This window comes from Rhincodon typus, chromosome 11, assembly GCF_021869965.1.
Source record: "Rhincodon typus isolate 14 chromosome 11, sRhiTyp1.1, whole genome shotgun sequence".
Classification (NCBI taxonomy): domain Eukaryota; kingdom Metazoa; phylum Chordata; class Chondrichthyes; order Orectolobiformes; family Rhincodontidae; genus Rhincodon; species Rhincodon typus.
The window spans coordinates 67,789,373-67,810,818 of NC_063342.1; the positions used below are offsets into that span (position 1 = coordinate 67,789,373).

Genomic DNA, 21,446 nt, shown 5'->3' on the forward strand with positions numbered 1-21,446 from the left:
CTTTCTGAAGAAGGATCCAGACCCGAAACGTCAGCTTTCCTGCTCCTCTGATGCTGCTTGGCCTGCTGTGTTCATCCAGCTCCTACACCTTGTTATCTGTTATAAATGGACCTTATTGCCAATGCCTTTGAAAGTGAACTTTTTGATGACCTGTCCCGGCAGAGTTTGATCCCCAGACTTGTAGATCTATGTTAAAATCTTAGAGATCTGCAGAACAGACGAAGTCCCTTTAGAGCAATGTGTCTACATTGGACTACCTAATTATTCTAATCCCCTTGGCCCAAGCCTTGTATGCCTTGGCATCACAAGTGTACATTAAAATCCTGCTTAAATATTAGGAGGGCTCCTGCCTCTACTACCCTCACAGACAGTAAATTCCAGATTCGCATCAACCTCTGAATGAAATTTTTTTCTTTCTCATCCCTTCTAAACCTTCAGTGCCTTATCTTCAGTCCCTGCCCCTGGTCAGTTGATACCTCCATCAAATGGAAAGGTTTCTTCCTGTCTACCCTATCTATGCCCCTCATAATTTTATACATTTCAGTCATGTCCCCTCACAATCTCCTCTGCTGTAAGGAAATCAATCTAGTCTGTCCAATCCCTTTTTTGTAGCAGAAATTCTCCAGCCCAGGCAACATCCTGATAGATCTCTTCTGCACCCTCTTCAGCACAATCACATTGCTCCTATAATGTGGCTTCCAGAACTACACCTCTAACTGTTGCCAATAACATTTTACTGGATTTAAACATAATCATATGTCAATACATTTGGTCTGTTTGCCTCTCTCAAACCATTTTGTATTTAGTTAGAAATGGTAGAAGTGTGAAACATATAAGAATTTACTTTATGGAACTAATAAGCTAACTTTACAAGAAATTAATTAGTTTTTCAACATGTGTTTAAGTAACATAACATAAATTTGGCAATCTTGTTTATAACTGTAATGATCTATTTAGGGATCAGTAACTTTTTAAAAGTTGATAAAATTTGCAATCCAAGAAAGCCACAGGATTTTGTGGTTTTGAACAAAGGAAATAAACCTAATTGCACAAAGTTAGACAAGCCAGGACTCATGCTGCATTAATGGTGCAGGAAAAAGTTTAATGATCTCATGTGAGTTGTCAAGGTAAGAGAGTTCATCTTCATCTTCAAATGGCACCTTGTACTAACTATTCACTTGGCCTCACCTGCTGCTTAATTCACTATACCTTTACTGACTAACACAATGCCCAACCATTCATTTATTTTACCTCGCCCTTGTACCTCTAGCTGTCAACTTGCAAATTCTGGTAGCCATTCACCATGACATTTACATCATCCAAATACATTGAAGCAACACTGAAACAATTCTAACATTCTGGTAGGCAAAAGTGATAACATAACAGAGGCAGTACCAATGAGCTGGAGTAGGACCAGCTAACCTACTGACTGTCCTGGGAAACGGAACTGCCAAAGACTGGCAGGGCAGGAGTTGTTGGAGAGAAGAACTAAATACCTTATCCCTTTCTTGTCATCCCACTTCTCCCTCGTCTCCCAAGGTCATTAGATTCTCAAGCTGTAGATGGTGTAAACACACGTTTTGTTTCTCCTCACCTCTCCCTGTAACTCAATCCAGCCATTGTCCCTTTTACACTTCAGAGAAGAAAGAACAAGAATCTTCTAATTCAGAAGAGGAGGAAGACCAGTGAAAATGAAGAGGCACCATCACTCGATTTTTACGGACGTAGTCAGCAGAAACTAACCCTACACATATTTTAAGAGGCTGGAATGCAGGAGCCTATTTGCATGTGAGACACCAAACCCAGGTGTACAGAAGCGTGCATGAGGAGCAAGGACAATCTAGATACTGCTCTCCTGAAGGTGATGTCTTTAATTAGTTGTGCAGTAGGTGACTTAGATGAGGACTTTGCCAGGATACAGAAGAGGCTAATGCAAATTCGAATGCAGCAAATGCTGGATAGATAAATGCTGGATGCTAAATAGAACCTGCTTGAAGTGCACAACAATTCTGACAACATCTTGTCTAATGAAAAATCACAGGCCAGAACTGTCAACTGGATTTCCCAACTCGGATGTTGCCAGACCTGCTGAGTGTTTTCAGCATTTTCTGTTTTTATTATCTGTGAAGGTTATACGTAATCCAGTGGTTTGTGCAAAGGTTTCCCATGCACAGTGTCAAGGAGCATAAATTAAACCAGCACCAACTTTTGAAAAGAGCTTGAAACCCATCCTGTCCAACATGCAGTATGTACCATCTCCAAGATGCACAGCAGAAATTCACCAGGGCTCCTTAGACATTGCCCTTCCAAGCCACTACAATCTGGAAAGTCAAGTTTAGTAGCTACATGGGAACAACAATACCTGCAAGTATTTCTGTAAGCCACTCTTGATTTGGGAATACATTGCCATTCTTCACTGTTCTTCACTATTGCTGGGTCAAAATCCTAGGACCTCCTTCTACAATGTTGAGGGCATACCTAAACTAAATGACCTGCAATTCAAGAAGGCAGCTCATCACCAACACCACAAGGGCAATTAGAAATGGGGAACAAATGCTGGACCAGCCAATGAGACACACATCTGAATGAATTTCAAAACAAACACCATAGAAGAAGTGATCATTTCCATCTGTGGAACCCAACTGCCTCTGTGTCTGATGGTCAGTGTCACAGTCTTGACTGAAAAATAAATAGATTCCAGCAAAGATTAGTGTTTCACTGGAAACTGTGCTGCCATTATAACTTTTGATAGGACTGTTTGAATGTCAGTATGTTCTTAACAAATCAGTAGTATTGCTGAGCCACTGCCCAAGCTGAGTTGCAGTGGCTTGATGGAATTTGAACCTTTGCCTTCTCTCAGAATGACAAAAGTCCTACTCTTGCCCATGCACTATCTGTGCACATGATGGTTCTCATCAGTCAGCCACTCCAGGCTGTGCTGGTGCAGCCTGCATAACAGCCAACCACAGTCAATGTAAGCAACTTTTCACCATGACTGCTGCAGCCACTAACGAAGCACGCTGTAGAGGATAGGCAAAGGTTTGGGGAAATGGAGCGCAAGGGAAATCCACACTGATTATTAGTTTATTTCTGTATGTATAATGTAAGGAATGAAATTGTAAAGTTGGATAAAAATGTACATTTTCTGGTGATTTTTATTTTGGTACCATTAGGCAAAGGACAATGGGGTGGTCAGCAATAGAAATAAGGAAAGAAACGTGGGACTGTTGGTACTGAAGACTTGTTGAGTTTATCAGTATCACTTATGAATTATTTGGTCAATAGAGCCTGAGCAGAAAAACATTGTCTGAGATGTAGCCTCCTTTCATTTCTCCTGATGCTCAACTTCCTGTTGGACTGAATTTCCTGTGCTTACTCTTCCTTTGTATTCATGTGTCAGATTCTTGGCCTGAAAATGGTAGCAAGAGATGCTAAGTTGTGCAGAATGCAGGATACCACTCAAAAACATATACCTGATCAGCTGAGCACTGAAGGATACCTCCAGAAGAGTCAGGCAGCAAAGGTGTTGCTTCAGGGTGAGTAGGTACCTCACAGCAGCAAAACTCTGAAGGCCTGCTGTGTATGTATGTGCTTGGATTATGAGGCAGAGTTCTCGAATCGTGCACCATGCCTGAAGTAGATGTCGAGTGTGTGGAATCCCTCTTCATTCTTGATGCTGGGATCAAGTTCCATTCTAGGATCTGAGCACAAAATTCAAGGCCAACTGTCCACTGCAGTTCTGAGGAGTTCTGCTCTGTCACAGATACCACCAGTTAAAGTAAACAGCAAACCAAGGCCCCATATACCTTCTTGGATGACTGTTAGATTTTGTCACCATTTTGAAGACCAGGGGAGTTATAATGGCCGACACTGAAGTCTTAATCAACTTGACAAAAACAGATTAGCTGATCATTAGTTATCATGTTGTTGTTTATAGAGATTTACTGTATGCAAATTGGTGTCAAGTTTCCTCCATTGCAGCAGTGACTACATTTCAAAATTAGTCATTGTAGGTAAAGTACTTAGGCGTCCGGTCATTATGAAAGATGCTATATAAAAGAACGTGAAGATTGGTAAGTTCATATGAGATCTGCACAAGATAGTAATCATTCACTCATAGACACTCTGAAGGATGTACCTTGCAATCTGCAAACCGTTATGCTTGCTCGGTTAAGAGGGAATGAGATAAACCGCCCTTATATATGGAGAGTTTTAATGACACCCACAGCGAGTTGCAAACTGTGATGTTGCTTCTACAACAAGCTGCAGTTGGGAAAGAGGCTGATATACACATGTTAAGAATCATAGGCACCTTGATAGTTGCAAGGAATTTTCATCTTGCCCTGTGATTGCAGCAGCTGGCACATTTTAATCATGACTTCTTTTGTAAACCTATTCTCGCATTCTGATCACTCAATCTGAACTATCAACATCTTTCCTCCCCACAACCCCACCTCCCCCATCTATTAATATAAATACTGCTCCTCCACACTTCACTTCAGCTCTGATGAAGACTCATCTAGACTCGAAACATTAGCTTACTCTTTCTCTATGGATGCTGTCTTGTTGTTTTCAGTACAGATTCCAGCATCTGCAGTAATTTGCTCCTACACCGTCTCCTGGATTGGTCATCTTTGTTGGAGAATAACGTAGTTCTCTAAAGACCCTCTGTGGATATGGCTTCCTGCTTCAAAGCTCATCCTCCCAGTTCCACAGTGCATTAGCTTCTAAACGTGATCTGCCCTGCCTTGCCTTCCTGGTCTCCCTGGAAGTAGTTTCTTCCAGCAGAAGCTTGTAAATGAATAGAACATAATTTCAACTTCAGACCACTCTGTGGAAACTGTTCAAACTTTAATCAATTATAGAAAGTCTCCGTAAAGAGTTGCGATTGTACCAGCAGTCAGAAGAAATAATCTAGCAACGAATCATGAGTAGGTCATGATTCCTTTAAATAATACTGATGGTGGATTCCTTGTTCCGCTAAACATAGTGTTCAGTGGTGCACACCAGTTTGCATCATGATCTGCTTGCTCTATGTGCTGTCAAGGTCCATTCTCAACCAAACAACATTGGCCCTCTTCTATTAATCTAATTATTTAGATTGCACTTTTGTTTTTGTTTAACTAACCTAAACCATTTTACTGTGATCACTTGATCCACCTCATATCCTCGAACCAGGAAGAGCAATACCCCCTTCACATTGGGTCATAAACAACTGATCAAGCAAATTGTGCTGAACAGGCTTCAGAAGCTCACTGTTGCTTTTCTAGTCTATATTAGGATTGCAAAGTTTTTCATTGTTACTGATGTATAGATTTTGCATTTTTGTAACACTCGGTTCGTTGGTGTATCTTTCCCATGGTTTGTAACCTGTGGAACACACCCAGAAGTGCAAAGGCAAAATATAAAGTTTTTTAAAAAAATAGTTTTATGGTAGTAGAGGAGATGGACTGTCTAAACAATGTTGTATGTGTTGATAGTAGAGAACGGCAGGATGATTTTATTTTTAACTTCACCTTGGAAGAAGAGCATTTGATGTTAAAGATTCAACGACATTTGGATATTTGTTAGTGAAGTGGAGAAGCTTACAATCATAAGTATAAAAAAAATTTAACAGATTTATTAACAGATTAAGCCAGGCTTAGATGTGTTTCATTGAGAATATTAAACAAAACGGTTGAGAAAATTGGGGTGTCTTACTTGTAATCTTGCAAAGGCTTCCTTTCTTGAGCAGGTTGACACCAGCAGTACGGAAGGTTACACCAGTAATTAAAAAGGAGAACATTCGATTGTTTTATATGTCAGTGAATTTAACGTCCATTTGAAAATTGCTAGAGCCCACTATATGTACAAAAGTAAGTGAAAACTGACCATTTCAGGACAATTCATGAAAGTCAATGTGCTTCGTGAAAGGGAGTTTATGTCAAATTACTTACTGGTTTCTGAAGAAATGGATTTGATAGAACTGATAGCTTTTCCTTTCTGCTGCTGCTTTGTATTTTTGACTAATCTGATCTATCTCACAGGGGAAAGGGAACAGTGAATTTTCCCAATGCTATTTTGGACCACAGAAACAATTCAAAGTTGTTAAGCTATCACCAGCCACAGGATACAGATTTAAGTTAGCGGCTATGAATGAACTTGGGATGAGGTGAGTGTATTCAAAAGGATAGGCATGATTTTCATATACTACTCTTAATCTGTTTTCAATGTTAAATACTGGTCCAAATCTGGCCTGAACAGTAATGTGCTAATAAGACTATTCAAAAATCAGCCACTTGGATGATTATTCACAACTGAATGTATGGAATAGAATTGATGGTTGGAGTGTTAGGATGTGTTTGGTGTGTTAGGACTTTAAAATTTTAGGGATGTGAACAATTAATACCAATTAGCATAATAAGAAAGCAAACTTCTTGTTACTTTCAGATAAATGCAGATAGTAGAGGGCCGAAAACTGATGGGCAGAAATGAAGAGAAAGGAACCCTTGGGCGTAGGCAAAGGGGACTGATTGATGAAATAGAACCTCCCATTTTCTAAACTCCCACCCCCCTTTCTCTTTCCCATGTTTGATTTTAAAAAAAAACATAATTGTATTGATCCTCTACCAAAGTAAGGTGTATGCATTTTGTCTGTAGATATAGTTGAAGGATATTTGCTGGTGAGCACTGAAGAATTCCTAACTGGCATTCCACACATCGGTCCTTTTCATTCTACAAACAGATCAAAAGAGATTCCCATTTGAACTAATTCCAGTTTGTGGTATAGGGTAAATAATCTGCAAAACAATTGCCATGAAGCCCAGGGGAATCTTTGAGGCAGCTGCACATAGCGTGGGATCAATAGGATTTTATTACTGGTTCTGTAGGATCTAGCAACTCTTGAAACTCCTTATCCGTAGCAGCATTCTGGCTTGGTGGTGCTGCCTCACAGCGCCAGTGACCCAGGTTCGATTCCACCCTTGGACAACTGTCTGTGTGGAGTTGGCACATTCTCCCCATGACAACTGTAGGGGTGCTATGATTCTGTGGGCTTAATTGCGATCTATAAAATTGGGAATCATGGTCAAAAGCTAACATGAATGTATTCCCTTTATCAATATTGGGTTATACCCATAAACTGGTGTGTATTTATATAACAGAAAAAATTAGTGCCAAGTTGTGCTACAAGGCCATCATCATTCATGATCAGAATGAATTTGATCAATCTATGTCCTAAACTCATTATATGCAGATTGATCAAAACATTCAGGGTTAACTGCTCTTATTAATTGTTTCTTGTATATGTTGTATCAGAAAGAGTTCTGATTTACAATTTTCCATAATTCCAGCAAAGCAAGCTGTTCAATATTTACAGCTCTGGCCTTTATGACCAGATAAAGTCTGTTCCAAGTCCCAAGGCCACCTGCCACTTATGGTTGGATGAAGCATCTTTTTATTGGTACACTTCCAAATGAGGGGGATAAAAATTGCTTGACCTTTCAATAGCATGTTTTTTCTTACTGCACCAGGTGTCACCAACATATTCAGCAAATGTCACCAGCAGTATTATAGGTTGAGAAAAAGTATGGTATAAACGGCCTCCTCAGAGGAGCAATTGAAAAATAAACAACTTTGAATAAATGTAAAAGCAAAATTATTCTTTTACTTTCTGGCTATGTATTCATAAAGGTATTTATTACAAAACCTTTCAAGAATACTTCCCCTGACATTTTTATGTCTATTACTTGTGCTCAAACACGTCTCAAAGCAAGGATCATGTTAAGTTGATGTGATTGGATATTCTGAAATACCTTTTTAACTAAGAACTGATGAGCCCATCAGTGGTCATCTTATTTATTGATTACCAAACAGGATTTATATCATGGAGCAATGTTGTTAATAATGTGTTAGTGGTTCAAAATTTGCCCCACTCTGACACACTTGAAACGATTACCTGAGGTAAGGAATTTAAAAAGGGGTTATTTTTTAAAGACAGAGCTTAGGAGATTTTTCTTTCTGAGTGTTATGCAGTTTTAGAACTCTATGCCTCAGAATTTAGTGGAGGCAGGGTCGTTGAATATTTTCAAGTCACAGAGCAGTGGACGTGATCTATTTGGACTTCAGTAAGGCGTTCGACAAGTTTCCTCATTGTAGACTGGTCTTTAGATCACATGGAATACATGGAGAAGTAGTCATTTGGATGCAGAACTGGCTTGGAGGTTGAAGACAGAGAGCGGTGGTAGAGGGTTGCTTTTCAGACTGAAGACCTGTGACCGACGGTGTGCCGCAAGGATCAGTGCGGGGTCCACTGCTTTTTGTCATTCATATAAGTGATTTGGATGTGAACATGGGTATGGTTAGTACGTTTGCAAATGACACCAAAATTGGAGTGGAGTGGACAGGGAAGAAGGTTACCTCAGAGTACAACGGGACCTTGATCAGATGGGCCATTGGGTCAAGAAGTGGCAGATGGGGTTTAATTTAGATAAATGTCATAAATGCAGCATTTGGAAAGGCAAATCAGTGCAGGACTTATGTACTTAACGGTAAGGTCCTGGAGAGTGTTGCTGAACAAAGAGACCTTGGAGTGCATTTTCATAGTTCCTTGAAAGTGGAGTCACAGGTAGACAGGATAGTGAAGAAGGCGTTTGGTATGCATGCCTTTATTGGTCAGTACATTGAATAAAGGAATTGGGATGTCATGTTGCGGCTGTACGGGACATTGGTTAGGCCACGTTTGGAATACTGCATGCAATTCTCGTCTCCCTATAGGAAGGATGTTGTGAAACTTGAAAGGGTTCATAAAAGATTTACAAAGACGTTGCTAGGATTGGAGCGTTTGAGCTACAAGGAGAAGCTAAATAGGCTCGGCTATTTTCCATGCAGTGTCAGAGGCTGAGGGGTGTCCTTCAAAGAGGTTTATAAAATCATGAGGCACATTGATAGGGTGAATAGCCCAGGTTTCCCCCCCAGGGTAGCCAAGTCCAAAACTAGAGGGCATTGATTTACGGTGAGAGGGCAAAGATATAAAAGGGACCTAAGGGGCAACTTTTTCACTCCAGAGGGTGATGCATGTATGAAATGAGCTGCCAGAGGAAGTGGTGGAGAGTGGTGCAATCACAAATTTAAAAGGCATCTGGATGGATATATGAATAGGAAGTGTTTAGAGGGATATGGGCCAAATGCTGGCCAATGGGACTAGATTAATTTAGGATATCTGGTTGGCATGAATGAGTTGGATCAAAGGGTCTGTTACAGCACTGTGACTCTACGTATGGAATCTTGTTACAGGGAAATCGAGGGCTATCTGTCACAGGTTGGATGGGAATGTGGAACCTGAAACCCAAACAGATCATCCATAATCCTATTGAACGGCGGAGCTCTCTCTAACTGGTCAAATGATTTCCTCTGCTCCTCTTTGTTATGTTTATATGAAATGCTTTTAACATGGCTAGAAATTTAGAGAGACATCAAATGCCAAATATTTATGATGTGTACTCTTAAAAATGTGATGCTTCCTCCAACAGTGATTTCAGTGAAGAGGTGCTTTTCTACACCACTGGCAGTGTCCCTTCAACACCGGCAAGTCCTCAGCTTGTTAAAGCAGGCATCACATGGTTGTCATTACATTGGAGCAAGCCGTCGGGAACCTTATCTGATGAGGGCATTAGTTATATTTTAGAAATGGAAGATGAAACCTCAGTAAGTTCATTTTTTATCATCAAACGCTGCTGAAGAAATCAGCAGGTCTGGCAGAATCTGTTGGGGTAGAAACACAGTTAATGTTTTGAATCCGATGTGACTTGTCTTTGGAACTATATTGGACTCGAAATGTTAACTCTGTCTCCACAGATGCTGATAGACCTGCTGAGTTTCTCCAGCACTTGGATTTAATTGCAGATATTCAACATCTGCAGTACTTTTATTTGATTATTTATCATACTTGAATGATCTCTCTTGAATAAGAGAATGAAGGTGACTGGGCATGATGCTCTTTTATCAGTTCGGACTGGCTTCAAACCTAAAGCTAGATAGAAAAAAGATTCTTCCTTTCTGGCATAAGAACCTTAACTGTTCAAATATATAGTGATTGGAACCGAAATTTCCTAGTGAGAAGGAAAAAAAATCTCACTGATGCAACATGGGTCCTTTTCAAAGTTTGGAGCCAATACTCCACTTATGATATAAAGACCAGTTGTGTCATGGGTAAGTGGTTACCTCTGTATTATATGTTATCTGGGCCCCTGCTTTATTATAACCACTGTGGCCTGAGATTGCAGCTTGTCTTTTCGCTTGAGCAGTTGTAACTTTTGTCCCTTGAGTACTGACAGCAAAGTAGAGAACAGATTAGATGTGAAAGAATTGGATTGTATTCTATTGTAGAACTAACCCCTTAAGAACAGATTCTGCCAAAATAAATGGAAGCTGTGCAGTTTCTGTCTTGGGATAACTTGAGGATGACACTGGGTGATAAAAATGTTTTTAGTTACCAGTTGCTTCACCTTGAGCACAAAATTTATCCAAGTCCTCCCACATCAACCCAGAGAAAAGTCCTACTTGGAATGGAGAATAACAAGGTGTTCACCTTGGATGTTACAGTATTGTGCTAACAAATACCTGATAATTCAAGAAGTGTTTTCTGTTCCTGTAGTAGTTGTCTATTGTACCAGAAGCACATTTAGATCAAAACCTTCAAGGTCACTATGCCAAAGTACAACATAATCTTCTAAAGCAGAGATTTGAAAATGTTTAAGGAACTAGCTTTTGTTTCTCACAAATTTTCATGACTTTATGTAAAATTTTTGCCTTTAGGGGTATGGATTTAAACCAAAATATGATGGTGAGGATCTTGCGTGTACAATTAAAAACCTTAGAAGAAAAAGTACGTATAAATTTAGGGTACGTATGTTGGAAAAATTTGTGTTCTTAGTTGATTGGAAGAGAATTATGTTACTCACCTCTGCTCCTGCTTATAGCAACTCCTACCAGGAGATCTGTTGTCAAGATACATTATCTTTTGTTTTACATCATTCTCTCACATGAAAAACCATAATCATTAAGCAGTGTACAGTCAAAATGAAATACTAAATGATGGCGTTAAATGCAGGATATTCTTTTTGACAATTTATAATGGAAACAACTGAAATCAATTTGCTGACCAAATTGAATAAGGCAAGATAATATGTATAAAATTTATAGTTATATTAGGCAATACTTGAGCAGCTGTCTTAGAGCATCAAGTCATATGGAGATGTTAACATGTTTGACACGTTGGTAGGCTTCATAACACATCTCCTTCAACTCTCCTGCCATCAGAAATATAGTCATCGTTTACCATAATGAGGGACAAGTTACAATTCTAGCCTTTTGACTTCATTCTGAAGTTGTTTTATAATTCAAAAGGATTTTTGCTTAGCTACATAGCATACTGATGAAAATAAATGGTTGATTCTATAATTAGAGGAAAAGCAGTAAATTGAAAAAGCCAAGAACAGTAGGTGAAAAATATTTGGTGGCCTGTAAATGACTTTTACCAGCATTTGCTGCCCTTTGCTGTTTCTTAGCTCCACCCTCTTTTTCTCTTGATCTTTCAGTCTGAGATCCCTCTCTCTGTACCTATTGCATCCATTATTAAAGGTGCTACCACACCTCATTTTCCTTTTTTGCTTCTTGCTCTGAATGGTGAACACCCTTGAACGTTCAGTTCCCAGCCACGGTCACTCCGCAGTTTTGCGTCTCAAGTCCAATGATCGTACTTGATTACTTCCATTTGTGCCATTAGTTCTTCCACCTTATTGAAAATCCTGCATCCATCTAGGCAGACTGCTTTTAATTCTGTTGTCTTATTATTTTTGCAACTTCTGGTCTTATCAGTTCCTGTATTGCTACCTTGACATCTTGCCTTGTTCTGTCTCTAATATATCACAACCTCCCTCACTTGATCCATCACTGCCACTATTTAATATTATTTGATTTTTAAAGCCTTGTATAGTGTATATTGGGAGACAGTGAGAGATTTTTGCCATGTATTTTGCGCACCAGATACTGCATGGAAACATACTGAGAAGGTGTGAATTGCATTTCTTTAGGGTTATTGGGAAGCAGCAATGGGGAAAATTTGAAATTGTGCAAATTGGGCCTGCTTGGTAACAGATTTAAAAACAGCATTGCCACTGATTCCCCTCAGCCCTGGATTATATGTGTGCTGCTTAAAAGGTGAAGCTGCTTAAAATATATGGGCTCTTGACAAAAGATTGTGGGAAATGTTGGGTAATAATTTTAAAATATGCTCTGAGGAAGGTTTAAATTCATGCTTCACATTGTGTAGAAGTAAAAAACCAGTGCTGGCTCATTGTGCCCTTTCTGGAGAATGAAAATCCAAGAGGAAATATGCTTCAGTATTTTGAAAAATATCCTAAAAGCAGAAGAATATATGTGAAAACCTATGAGATAACATAAGTGAGAACATTCTCAAATGAAATGCCCCTTCATGTGACTGGTTAAATGACAGACTTTGTCCCCATGGTCACTTGATAGAATGTTGTATGTTACAGGTAATTGCATACAATTCAGAAGGGAAGAGCAACCCTGGTGAAGTCATGGAGGTTACCACCTATGCAGACAAACCTGGATCACCATCTAAACCTTCGGTGAAGGGGAAAATTCATGCTCAGAATTTTAAAATTATATGGGGTATGATGCTTACTCAGATTAACTATAGATTAATAACTGATTCCATCAGATACAGTGGAACCTTGAAAATCCACCAAAAGAGAATTTGCCCTCTTGGCTATAATTAAATCTCCAAATGCTTATCCATATCCATCAGTCCTCACTCCTCTTCAGCAGTACTACCATATGATGGTCTGCTTCTACTAACAAGATCACATCCAGTGGAGCAATTGATCTATTGGTTGTTTCAACCCCTTCCCATTACACTGGCTTAGAACTCTATACTGGCCTTCCAAGGCCTCAGTGAACTGGTCAGAATACTCTCCTGACACTCTGTGATTTCTCCAATGAGAACTGACAGCATGTAGAATATGGAGTAGTCCCATCATAAATCAACATGGAATCATTCCAGAGAGCTGTAGTCTTTAAAATTAAAATAGAGCTTGCCTATATAAATGTGTTATTGAGTAGAAATGTTTCTGAAATGTATTGCCAGATATTTAAATAATAAATTGCTGCAAGAGCTGACAGGATTCTTGGAAGTGTAGGCATTCTCCCACAATTGTTTACCCCTGTAGGAGTGCATCATAGAAGATGCACATTTGGCAGGCTGCAAGTCTCTGAGCAGTTCCAAAAGTTGAAGTTGCAGGAAATACATAGAGAGATTGAGTATAAAAGATAACTGAGAAATCAACTTTTCCAGATTCTATTGGTCTTTCTGGTAGGTGTGGACCTCTGCAGATGGAGTACTGCTTAATGGGGAGTGACAGCCCAGTGGTATTACGCTGGACTGTCAATCTAGAGACCCAGGTAATGTTTTGGGGATCCAGGTTCAAATTCCACGACAGCAGATGGAATTTGAATTCAATTAAAATCTTGAATTGGGAGTCTAATGAAGACCACAAATCCATTGTTGATTGTCAGAAAAACACATCTGGTTGACTAAGGTCCTCTAGGGATGGAAACTGTCATCCTTACCTGGTTGGGCCTACATGTGACTGCAGACCGAAGCAATGTGATTAACTTTTAACTGCCCGCTGGTCAATTAGAGATTGGCAGTAAATGCTGGCCCAGCCAGCGACACCTTCATGCCGTGAATGATTTAAAAACTTATCAAATCTGCTTCCATTGTCCTTTTAGGCCCTATGTTCTAGATCATAATTGACGTTCCACTGTACATGAAATCAACTACAAAGAAATGTAAAATACATGCAGCACTATCAAATTCTTTTAACTAACCCAATTTTCTTAGTGTATCTGTGCTTACAAAATTAAGTGTCTGACCTTGTCATCATTAGTTCAGTTCTTCCCTTCCAGATCCACCCAAGGACAATGGAGGATCAGCAATCACAAAGTATGTGGTTGAGATGTCAGTTGGTGCAAATGGTAAGACATTGTCAAATTCAGCATAGGTTTTCTTTGAATTTGTATTTTGGCATATGTGTTTGATTTGCCTCATAAATATCAGGCACCTCAGGAAAACTTGGATCTGAGAAGTATAACCCTGATTTAGGAGTTTTTGCCTTTGGGACTGACACCATTCAGCTTGATGAACAAAAGAATTCATATGCAAAATATTATGAGACAGCACATTGTTCTAGTGCATTTTGAGGTCTATTCTTGAAGAAGAAATGAGTTATGTAGTTATTAGCCCATATTTTCCAGTGGCCAGACAGTTGTTGTCCCAGCATAGATTTTGATTGTGCATGGGGACCCTGCAGAATCCCCATCATAGCACATTCTGTAGGACTTGCCAGGGAAATTGAAGATTCCGTTGGTATTTTCAATATTCTTGGGACCTTTCAAAAGTATCCCTTTAAATTAGAGATTTCAGACGGTTCTGATGAAATGAAGTAAATATACAGCCTCCTGAGTAAATATTCAACTGACTTCTTATTTACATCACACTCCCAACTACAGCATCATCAGCCCACCCCCTGCCCACTCCAGACCTGATCTGCCTCTCACCTCCCCCTCCTCAGGTGTTGGACCACTGCCCCCCTTTCAATGCTCCAGAACCATTGCCCCCCCCCCCCCCACCACTCTTAGAGGTAATTCCACTTTTGCTTCGGCAAATTCAGTTTTGAGTGGAGTTTGTGATAGGATCAACTGCTATCATACAGTTTGTTCGTGTGGTGTAAACTGTCTTCCCAGGTTTGACTGAATGCAACCATATTATCAATTATGTTCAACAAAGTTGCATAATCTTTCAGTGACCCTGTTGGTTAATCATTGAAAAGCTTCTGGAGCATTTATCATCCCAAATAGCATAACTTCACATCGATAAAGTTCATCCACCTTATGCAAGCTGGTATTTCTTTGGGCGAGGTCCAGTATCTCATTAAAGAGCCAATTTTTGTGATATATCATGCTTGACCAGTCCTCCCACACAATCTTCTAATTGTGGAATCAGGTATGAATTTTCCTTTGTCACGATAATCAGTACCCAGTCTTTCTAATGCATCCGGTTTCAGCTTAATCACAATAGGCGAACTTGAGTTACTATGACTTAATTCAATACTGTCATTGTCCATCATAAATTTAATCTCTTCCCTCACTTGAGTTAACTTCTGTGGGTTGTGTACAAAAGGATTATTTTTGAATAACACATATACCTATCGTATTACCATGTATAGCCAATGGATTTGAATCTAACAGTTTTTGTAAGTTATTTCAATAGTTTTCTAGAAAATAGCATAATATTCTAACTTTTTAAGCACTGCACTATTATCCAATGATGACTGGAGGGTCAGCTTCTGAATTTTCAATTTCTAATTCTTTCTCAAATCATTCTGATATTCATTCAATTCCCATTTCTTTCACCACTGTACATACACTTATGTTCTTACAATCCTCCCAGTAAATCTATCCCTTTGACCTATTAATACTACACACATGCTGATTTTTTTTTTCTGCCTCCTGTCTTGAGTACTCATGATACAATTCACGTCTTTGAGTTTCTTTTTGAACTGATAAGGTCCAGAGAGACTTGCTTTCAAAATTGTTACCCAAAAACAGATAGTAGTAGTAACACGTTGCATGTTGCAAGACTGTTCCAAGCTTTGGCCTTTTTATTTGCTATAGTTTCCATTGTTTTTTGAGCACTTTGGCCACCTTGAATACTTTGGTTAGTTTTTCTTGGAAATTTGACACCTAATTCAGAAATGTAGTTGCTGTGTTTTAGTTTATGAATTTAAAGGGTCCTCTGACCTCATGTTTGTATATCCTTCAAACAATTAGTCTTGTTAATGCAGTAGAAGTATCCTTAATGAGAAGCAGTGCCAAGGGAATTAGGACATTCCTGACAAGAAGCTGTCATCATAATTTGGTACCATTTTTCTAATGCTCCTTGAGATATTCTGAAGATGTAAATTGTTTTATTCTTCCCAAACTATTCACTATTTCTATGAATATTTTGACATTAAGTTTAAACGTTGATCTGATTGTATTTCTTTGGATAATCCATATCTTGTTCAAACATTAAATTGAACCAACTTTTCTGTTACTATTTTTGCCACCATTTTCCCCAGAGATAGTGGCCTAGGAGACCTCGTAGAAATATCCATAATTGTTGATACTGATTTGCACATTTGGTGTTAGATAGTGCCTTCCACAATTTATCAAGGCCCTGTGAAATGGTTTGAATTGAAAGCTGGTATCAGAATTAAAGGAGTGAGTTTAACTGATGGTTGGGGTCTCCCCACTACCTGACATGTATGACATGTTTGGTAAAATTTAACCAAAACCTAATGCAATCCTCGCCAATAAAAAAATAAAAATTTGTATTTTAGCCTGCATTTTCCTAATCCCTAAGTGGCCTATCATTGGAATTTCATCAGACATTTATAAAATTTAATTACAGTACTGAAGTGGAACTGATACCTGATGGACTGCTGCTAATAACCATTGGCTGGTATTTGAGATGGACTCCATTTCCTTATCACCGTTTGTATTTTTAATAATAATACTTAGGTATTGATTTTGGTTCAGTTGTTGAGTGGGCAGTTTGTTACAGCTCTGTCAATTCAGATGTTTTGGATTTACTGTCCTGTGTACTGTAGTACAGAAATACAGGAGTACAGTGAAAAGTATACAAAGTCCCCATTTTCTGGTGTCATCTTAGTATGTATAAGACAGAATTAAAAACAGTAGCAGAAGTAAATGAAACGGCTAAAAGATCACTCCCACATTTATGTCATGAATCCTGTCCACCAGAAAAACAAAGCCACAAAGTCCATCCCTTAGTCTGCGAACACACGGCCTCTGCCATCAGATACCCAGGCGCAGCCATGTCCTGGAACCATACCACAGTTGCTGGAACCATGTCACAATTCAGGGTTCATCTGTTGCATTTCTGATAAAGAAGACAGAGTAAATTTGTCAGCCTCATTCTGTTTTCCTTTGACATTATTTAAATTTTCAAAATAGTGTCAAGTAACTGGATTTCCGTGTCGTCTCTTTTGTTTCGTAAACTCATCCTCTTCCTGCCTAATTCTATTGCCCTGAGGTTTGATTAAACCACAGCCAGGAAAAAAGCAGGATATTCCTCCTGTAGCAGCTCAGTTTCTTTTGCTTTTGCTAGTGTTTATACACCCTTGATGAGGCCTTTATGTTTGAAACAGACAGTAATTTACCAACGCAAAATCACTTCCTTCTGTAGGGATATGCAGCACTATCCCAACTACAAATACTTCATTTACTAAGCCACTCTTTAATGCAACTCTGTTATAATGGGACCAGTTTCTAAACTCCATGTATACTTCCACTTATTAAGCCCACTGGAGGATAACTGGCGTTATCAGCAAGCATCAGCAACTGGTTTGTTCCAGTGTGTCTCAGTATCTTTATTGGTTTACCTCCTTAATTAGAAGAATAAAGGAATATCTCTCCTTGAAATAAAATATTCATAATCTTTAGTGGTCTGATTCTGTTTGTCAGTTGTCGATAAATAATTTTCTTGTCTGCCTGAGTCATCTCTCCCTTAGTATGTTCCAAGCAAACATGCTCCACTTGTTCTGTTGCTCCAGTTTTAATACCCATTCCTTTTCTGGTGCACCCTTTTCAGTTCAAAGCTGACTTTCTTACCTCTTTTCTTGAGGGGTGGAGAGGGGTGGCAGTTGTAGAAAAATCACCTTTGCTGAACTAAAACCAAAATCCCTTTAACCTCTATTTTAAAGTCCAAATACCCAAAATAATATGTATTAAACTACTATCAAAAAACAAACAATTATAATTTTTATGAGAAAATTGGGCCATTTCCAAGAAAGCCTAAATGCCTCATCAAACATATTGTGACAAAATATGCAGCTGCGTATTTTAAGAAATTTACTTACTGTTTGGTGACACTGCTATTAGAAGATCTACTCATAACCTATTTCTAATAAACTTTTTAGGAAACACATGGAACGTGGTTTATAATGGAGCTACCAGAGAACATGTGTGTGACCACCTTAATCCTGGCTGTGTGTACCAGTTGAGAGTTTACTGCATCAGTGAAGGAGGGCAGAGTCCGGTAATGTTGAGACTTATCATACTGGCCACATAAGTATCCCTTTGCTGGACTTTTACTCATTTTATTACAATGTTAGGAACTGTAGTGTAAATTTGTTAATTTGCTTTTTAAAAGAGTTTTGGGAACTGCTTTCAAAATCTTATAAGAAATCGTATTAGCGGGATCACTAATTTTTGTGATGTATATCTTTTACAGGTCTCAGAAACATTACTAGTGCAGACACCAGCAGTTCCCCCTGGTCCTTGCCAACCACCAAGACTTGTCGGTAAAGCACGGGCAAGAGAAATACAGTTACGATGGGGTAAGAGCCATTTGTCACTAAATGCTGAAAATGTAAGTATGTATGTGAAGTTGATTGTGTAGAATGAGTTTAGCCCAGTGATTGTAAGTAATTTTTATGTTGATACATGCTTAAGTACATAGCTGCTGATCATCCTTGTTCCACACTGATTCATATACCCAACAGAAATTGAGTTTTTCTTGGTGGAAAATCTTTATTTGAACCATGCTTAGCTAACAATTCTTAAAAATTGTTTAACATTCTTTAAAAACTTGTTTTCTCATTTTACTTTTTGTAAGTACATTACTTGAATAGATGTTTCTAAATTTGCAATCCAAAACTGGAAGTATATCATTCATAAAGAATTCTCCAGTTTCCTAATGTTAGTAATATTACTGTTCTGATGAAGGGTCACCAAACTCAAAATGTTAACTGTTTTCACCCCACTGAAGCTGCCAGACCTGCTGAGTTTCTCCAGCAATTTCCATTTTTGTTTCAGATCTACAGCATCCTTAATTCTTTGTCTTTCTTTAGTGCCTAATATTAACTCCTCTAAGTCTCTGTTGTTATTAAAATAAATGTCTGCCTATACTAAATAATAGCAGAGTGCTTTGAGATTTAAGTACTTTAACTCACTTTTTGTCAGCACCGTAGCTTGGAAGCAACTTAAGCAGTTCTTTTGGTTTTTAAAAAATCTCAAGCTGGTTTTGATATAAGTTAATCTGGATACCATAAACATGTTTGACATTTGAAGCTCTAAAACAGCACAGTGAACTTCAAGCATCTATATCCCTTCCAAAGCTACAAATTGGCACGCAGGATATTTCCATCTGGACCCATTGCATAAATATTGCTTAAATTATATAAATGTTTTAATTTGTCTTAAAGTTGATAGCGAGTAAAACTGATTTAACATATCCAAGAATAATCCTTCCTCATTTTAAAAGAAGAAAGACAAGTACATTTATCTGAATCTTCTTTCTCTGTCTTAGTTTTAAATAGCTTGTCATTTAAAACTATTTTACAAAGTATAATAATTTCTGTTGAATATTTAATTCCACTGACAGCTGATAGACTACTTTTTAAAAAAGGAACAAGACCATGTCTGAACTTATGGATTAACTCTACTTTCCTGCAGAAGCAAATATCCTTTGGTTCCTTCAGTGTAAAATAAAATCTGGAAATGACATCTTGTGTTATATTTTGCATATTACTTTTATCTCCTGTTCATGTTTACTTTTTACCTTGATTATGTACTTTGGATGTGTATATGAGACTTTAGCAGTTTAGTGATTGTATAAAAATTGTAAAACAATATGTCAATGCCTATATTATACCTGCACTCAATAAAATTAATATGAACACTATTTAAAATTCCTCAGGAACTTGATCACAACAAGAAGGAATTACGCAAATTGCCCATCTTGGATTTCATTGTGTCTAGGTTGTTCAAGCTTATCAGCTCAATGAGGCACTTCATTTCAAAAGACCATCGATGGCATCTTAAAATTCCAATGTTTATTGTCAATTTGCAACAGTTCTCTATATGGATTAGTTGTACTTTGTTTGATAATGCTGTTGTGAAGCCTTGGGTCATTTTACTATGCTAAAAGTACTATATAAATGTAAGTTGTTTCACTCAAAAGTGTACAAGCTTGATTTGTCTCATTAGGCCAACCTCCTATAATTGGCGGTTCTCACATAATCGGTTATAGACTGGAAATGTCTGCATCAGACCTGACTGAACCCAAGGAGGTGTACCAGGGACCTGACACAGAATGTACAGTCTGCAGCCTACTTCCAGGGAAGATATACAGTTTTCGACTTCGGGCTGCAAACAAAGCAGGGGTAAGGGGTCAAGATTATGGAAACCTCACAGTAATGTCAAATATAAGTGTAAAGATGCATACAATCCTGCCATATTAGCTTATGTTTTTGTTGCAGCATTGTTTAGCTCTTTGAGAAACATTGTTTTACACAGTAATCTATTGTTAGATTGGTGTAGCTCTTCACATGACATTGCCTCCTACAGGCTCAAACTTATAATGTAGTTATTTTTGAAGTAATTATTTTCTGTAATGACATTTAGGATGCAGCAGCCGTAGTGTTCAAATACTTGTTCAGTAGTGATGGTTATGGGATAAATGTGATAGTTCATTCTTTTGTTTGTTACTATAGTTAATGGAAATAGGGATACAAATGAGTTAGTGCAGGAGGAAAAGAAAGTGTCTATCAGTTTTGTGATAGAGAAGGTGGGATTGTCAAGAATTGGTACTGAGTAGTAATTCAGTAATTTTGGAAGATACCAAGATTACAAAATCAGGTTATCATAAAGGAAACAATTTATTAACCGCTTGTTACATTTTAGAGCTGTTTGAATGGGAAATAACTCGTTCTTTATCATGAAGTGTGGGTTGATCAATCCACAGTCGACATGAGTTCTATTTCTAATCTTCCCGGTTAAGCTTAACATTTTGGAATTAAATATCTTGCATATTTTAACAAAAGTTGTGCAGTCCGAATAATTATATTTTTTTCACACAGTATGGTCCTCATTCAGAAAAATGTGAAATTTGTACAGCTGCAGGATGTCCTGATCAATGCAAAGTTCCACAAGTTGTGTGTAAAACAGCCACCTGCGTACATGTCAGCTGGACAGTATGTATTATGTCTCCTTTTGTCTTATCAATCTTGCGGCAAAAATTAAGTCCTTTTTATTTCAATATTAATTGGATCATTTGAGTGTATATATCTGCAGAGTAAAGATCAGTTACTGTAAACAACTTCTGAAAGTTGTATGAAAATTGTATTCATACTCCTAGTCATACCTGAAGATAAAGCACCTCCCACTCCCTACTGAAGACAGGTGTGCAGCATTCAAGTCGGGTGAGCCGGACCAATACAGAAAATCCAGATATCACCACCTCAAAGCCATCGGGGAGGCCAGGAGGCAGTACTGGACGAAGTTAGAGGCCCAGACCTACCATACAGAGTCCCGCT

General features: G+C 38.4%; 1 protein-coding gene across 9 annotated transcripts in view; it reads left to right on the plus strand.

The window, feature by feature from the left end:
* Positions 1-21,446, plus strand: part of fndc3a (fibronectin type III domain containing 3A) — a 138,629-nt gene that overhangs the window by 43,852 nt on the left and 73,331 nt on the right. For all 9 annotated transcript variants that reach the window (XR_007263196.1, XM_048602791.1, XM_048602788.1 and 6 more), the window contains 9 exons: positions 6,027-6,151; positions 9,510-9,684; positions 10,795-10,881; positions 12,537-12,675; positions 13,972-14,040; positions 18,048-18,166; positions 18,362-18,467; positions 20,119-20,294; positions 20,991-21,104. Coding sequence is in view for 8 of the 9 variants with exons in the window: in XM_048602791.1 (XP_048458748.1) it covers positions 6,027-6,151; positions 9,510-9,684; positions 10,795-10,881; positions 12,537-12,675; positions 13,972-14,040; positions 18,048-18,166; positions 18,362-18,467; positions 20,119-20,294; positions 20,991-21,104 (1,110 nt within the window). In the remaining variant the exon portion in view is untranslated. The remainder of the gene's footprint in view (positions 1-6,026; positions 6,152-9,509; positions 9,685-10,794; positions 10,882-12,536; positions 12,676-13,971; positions 14,041-18,047; positions 18,167-18,361; positions 18,468-20,118; positions 20,295-20,990; positions 21,105-21,446) is intronic.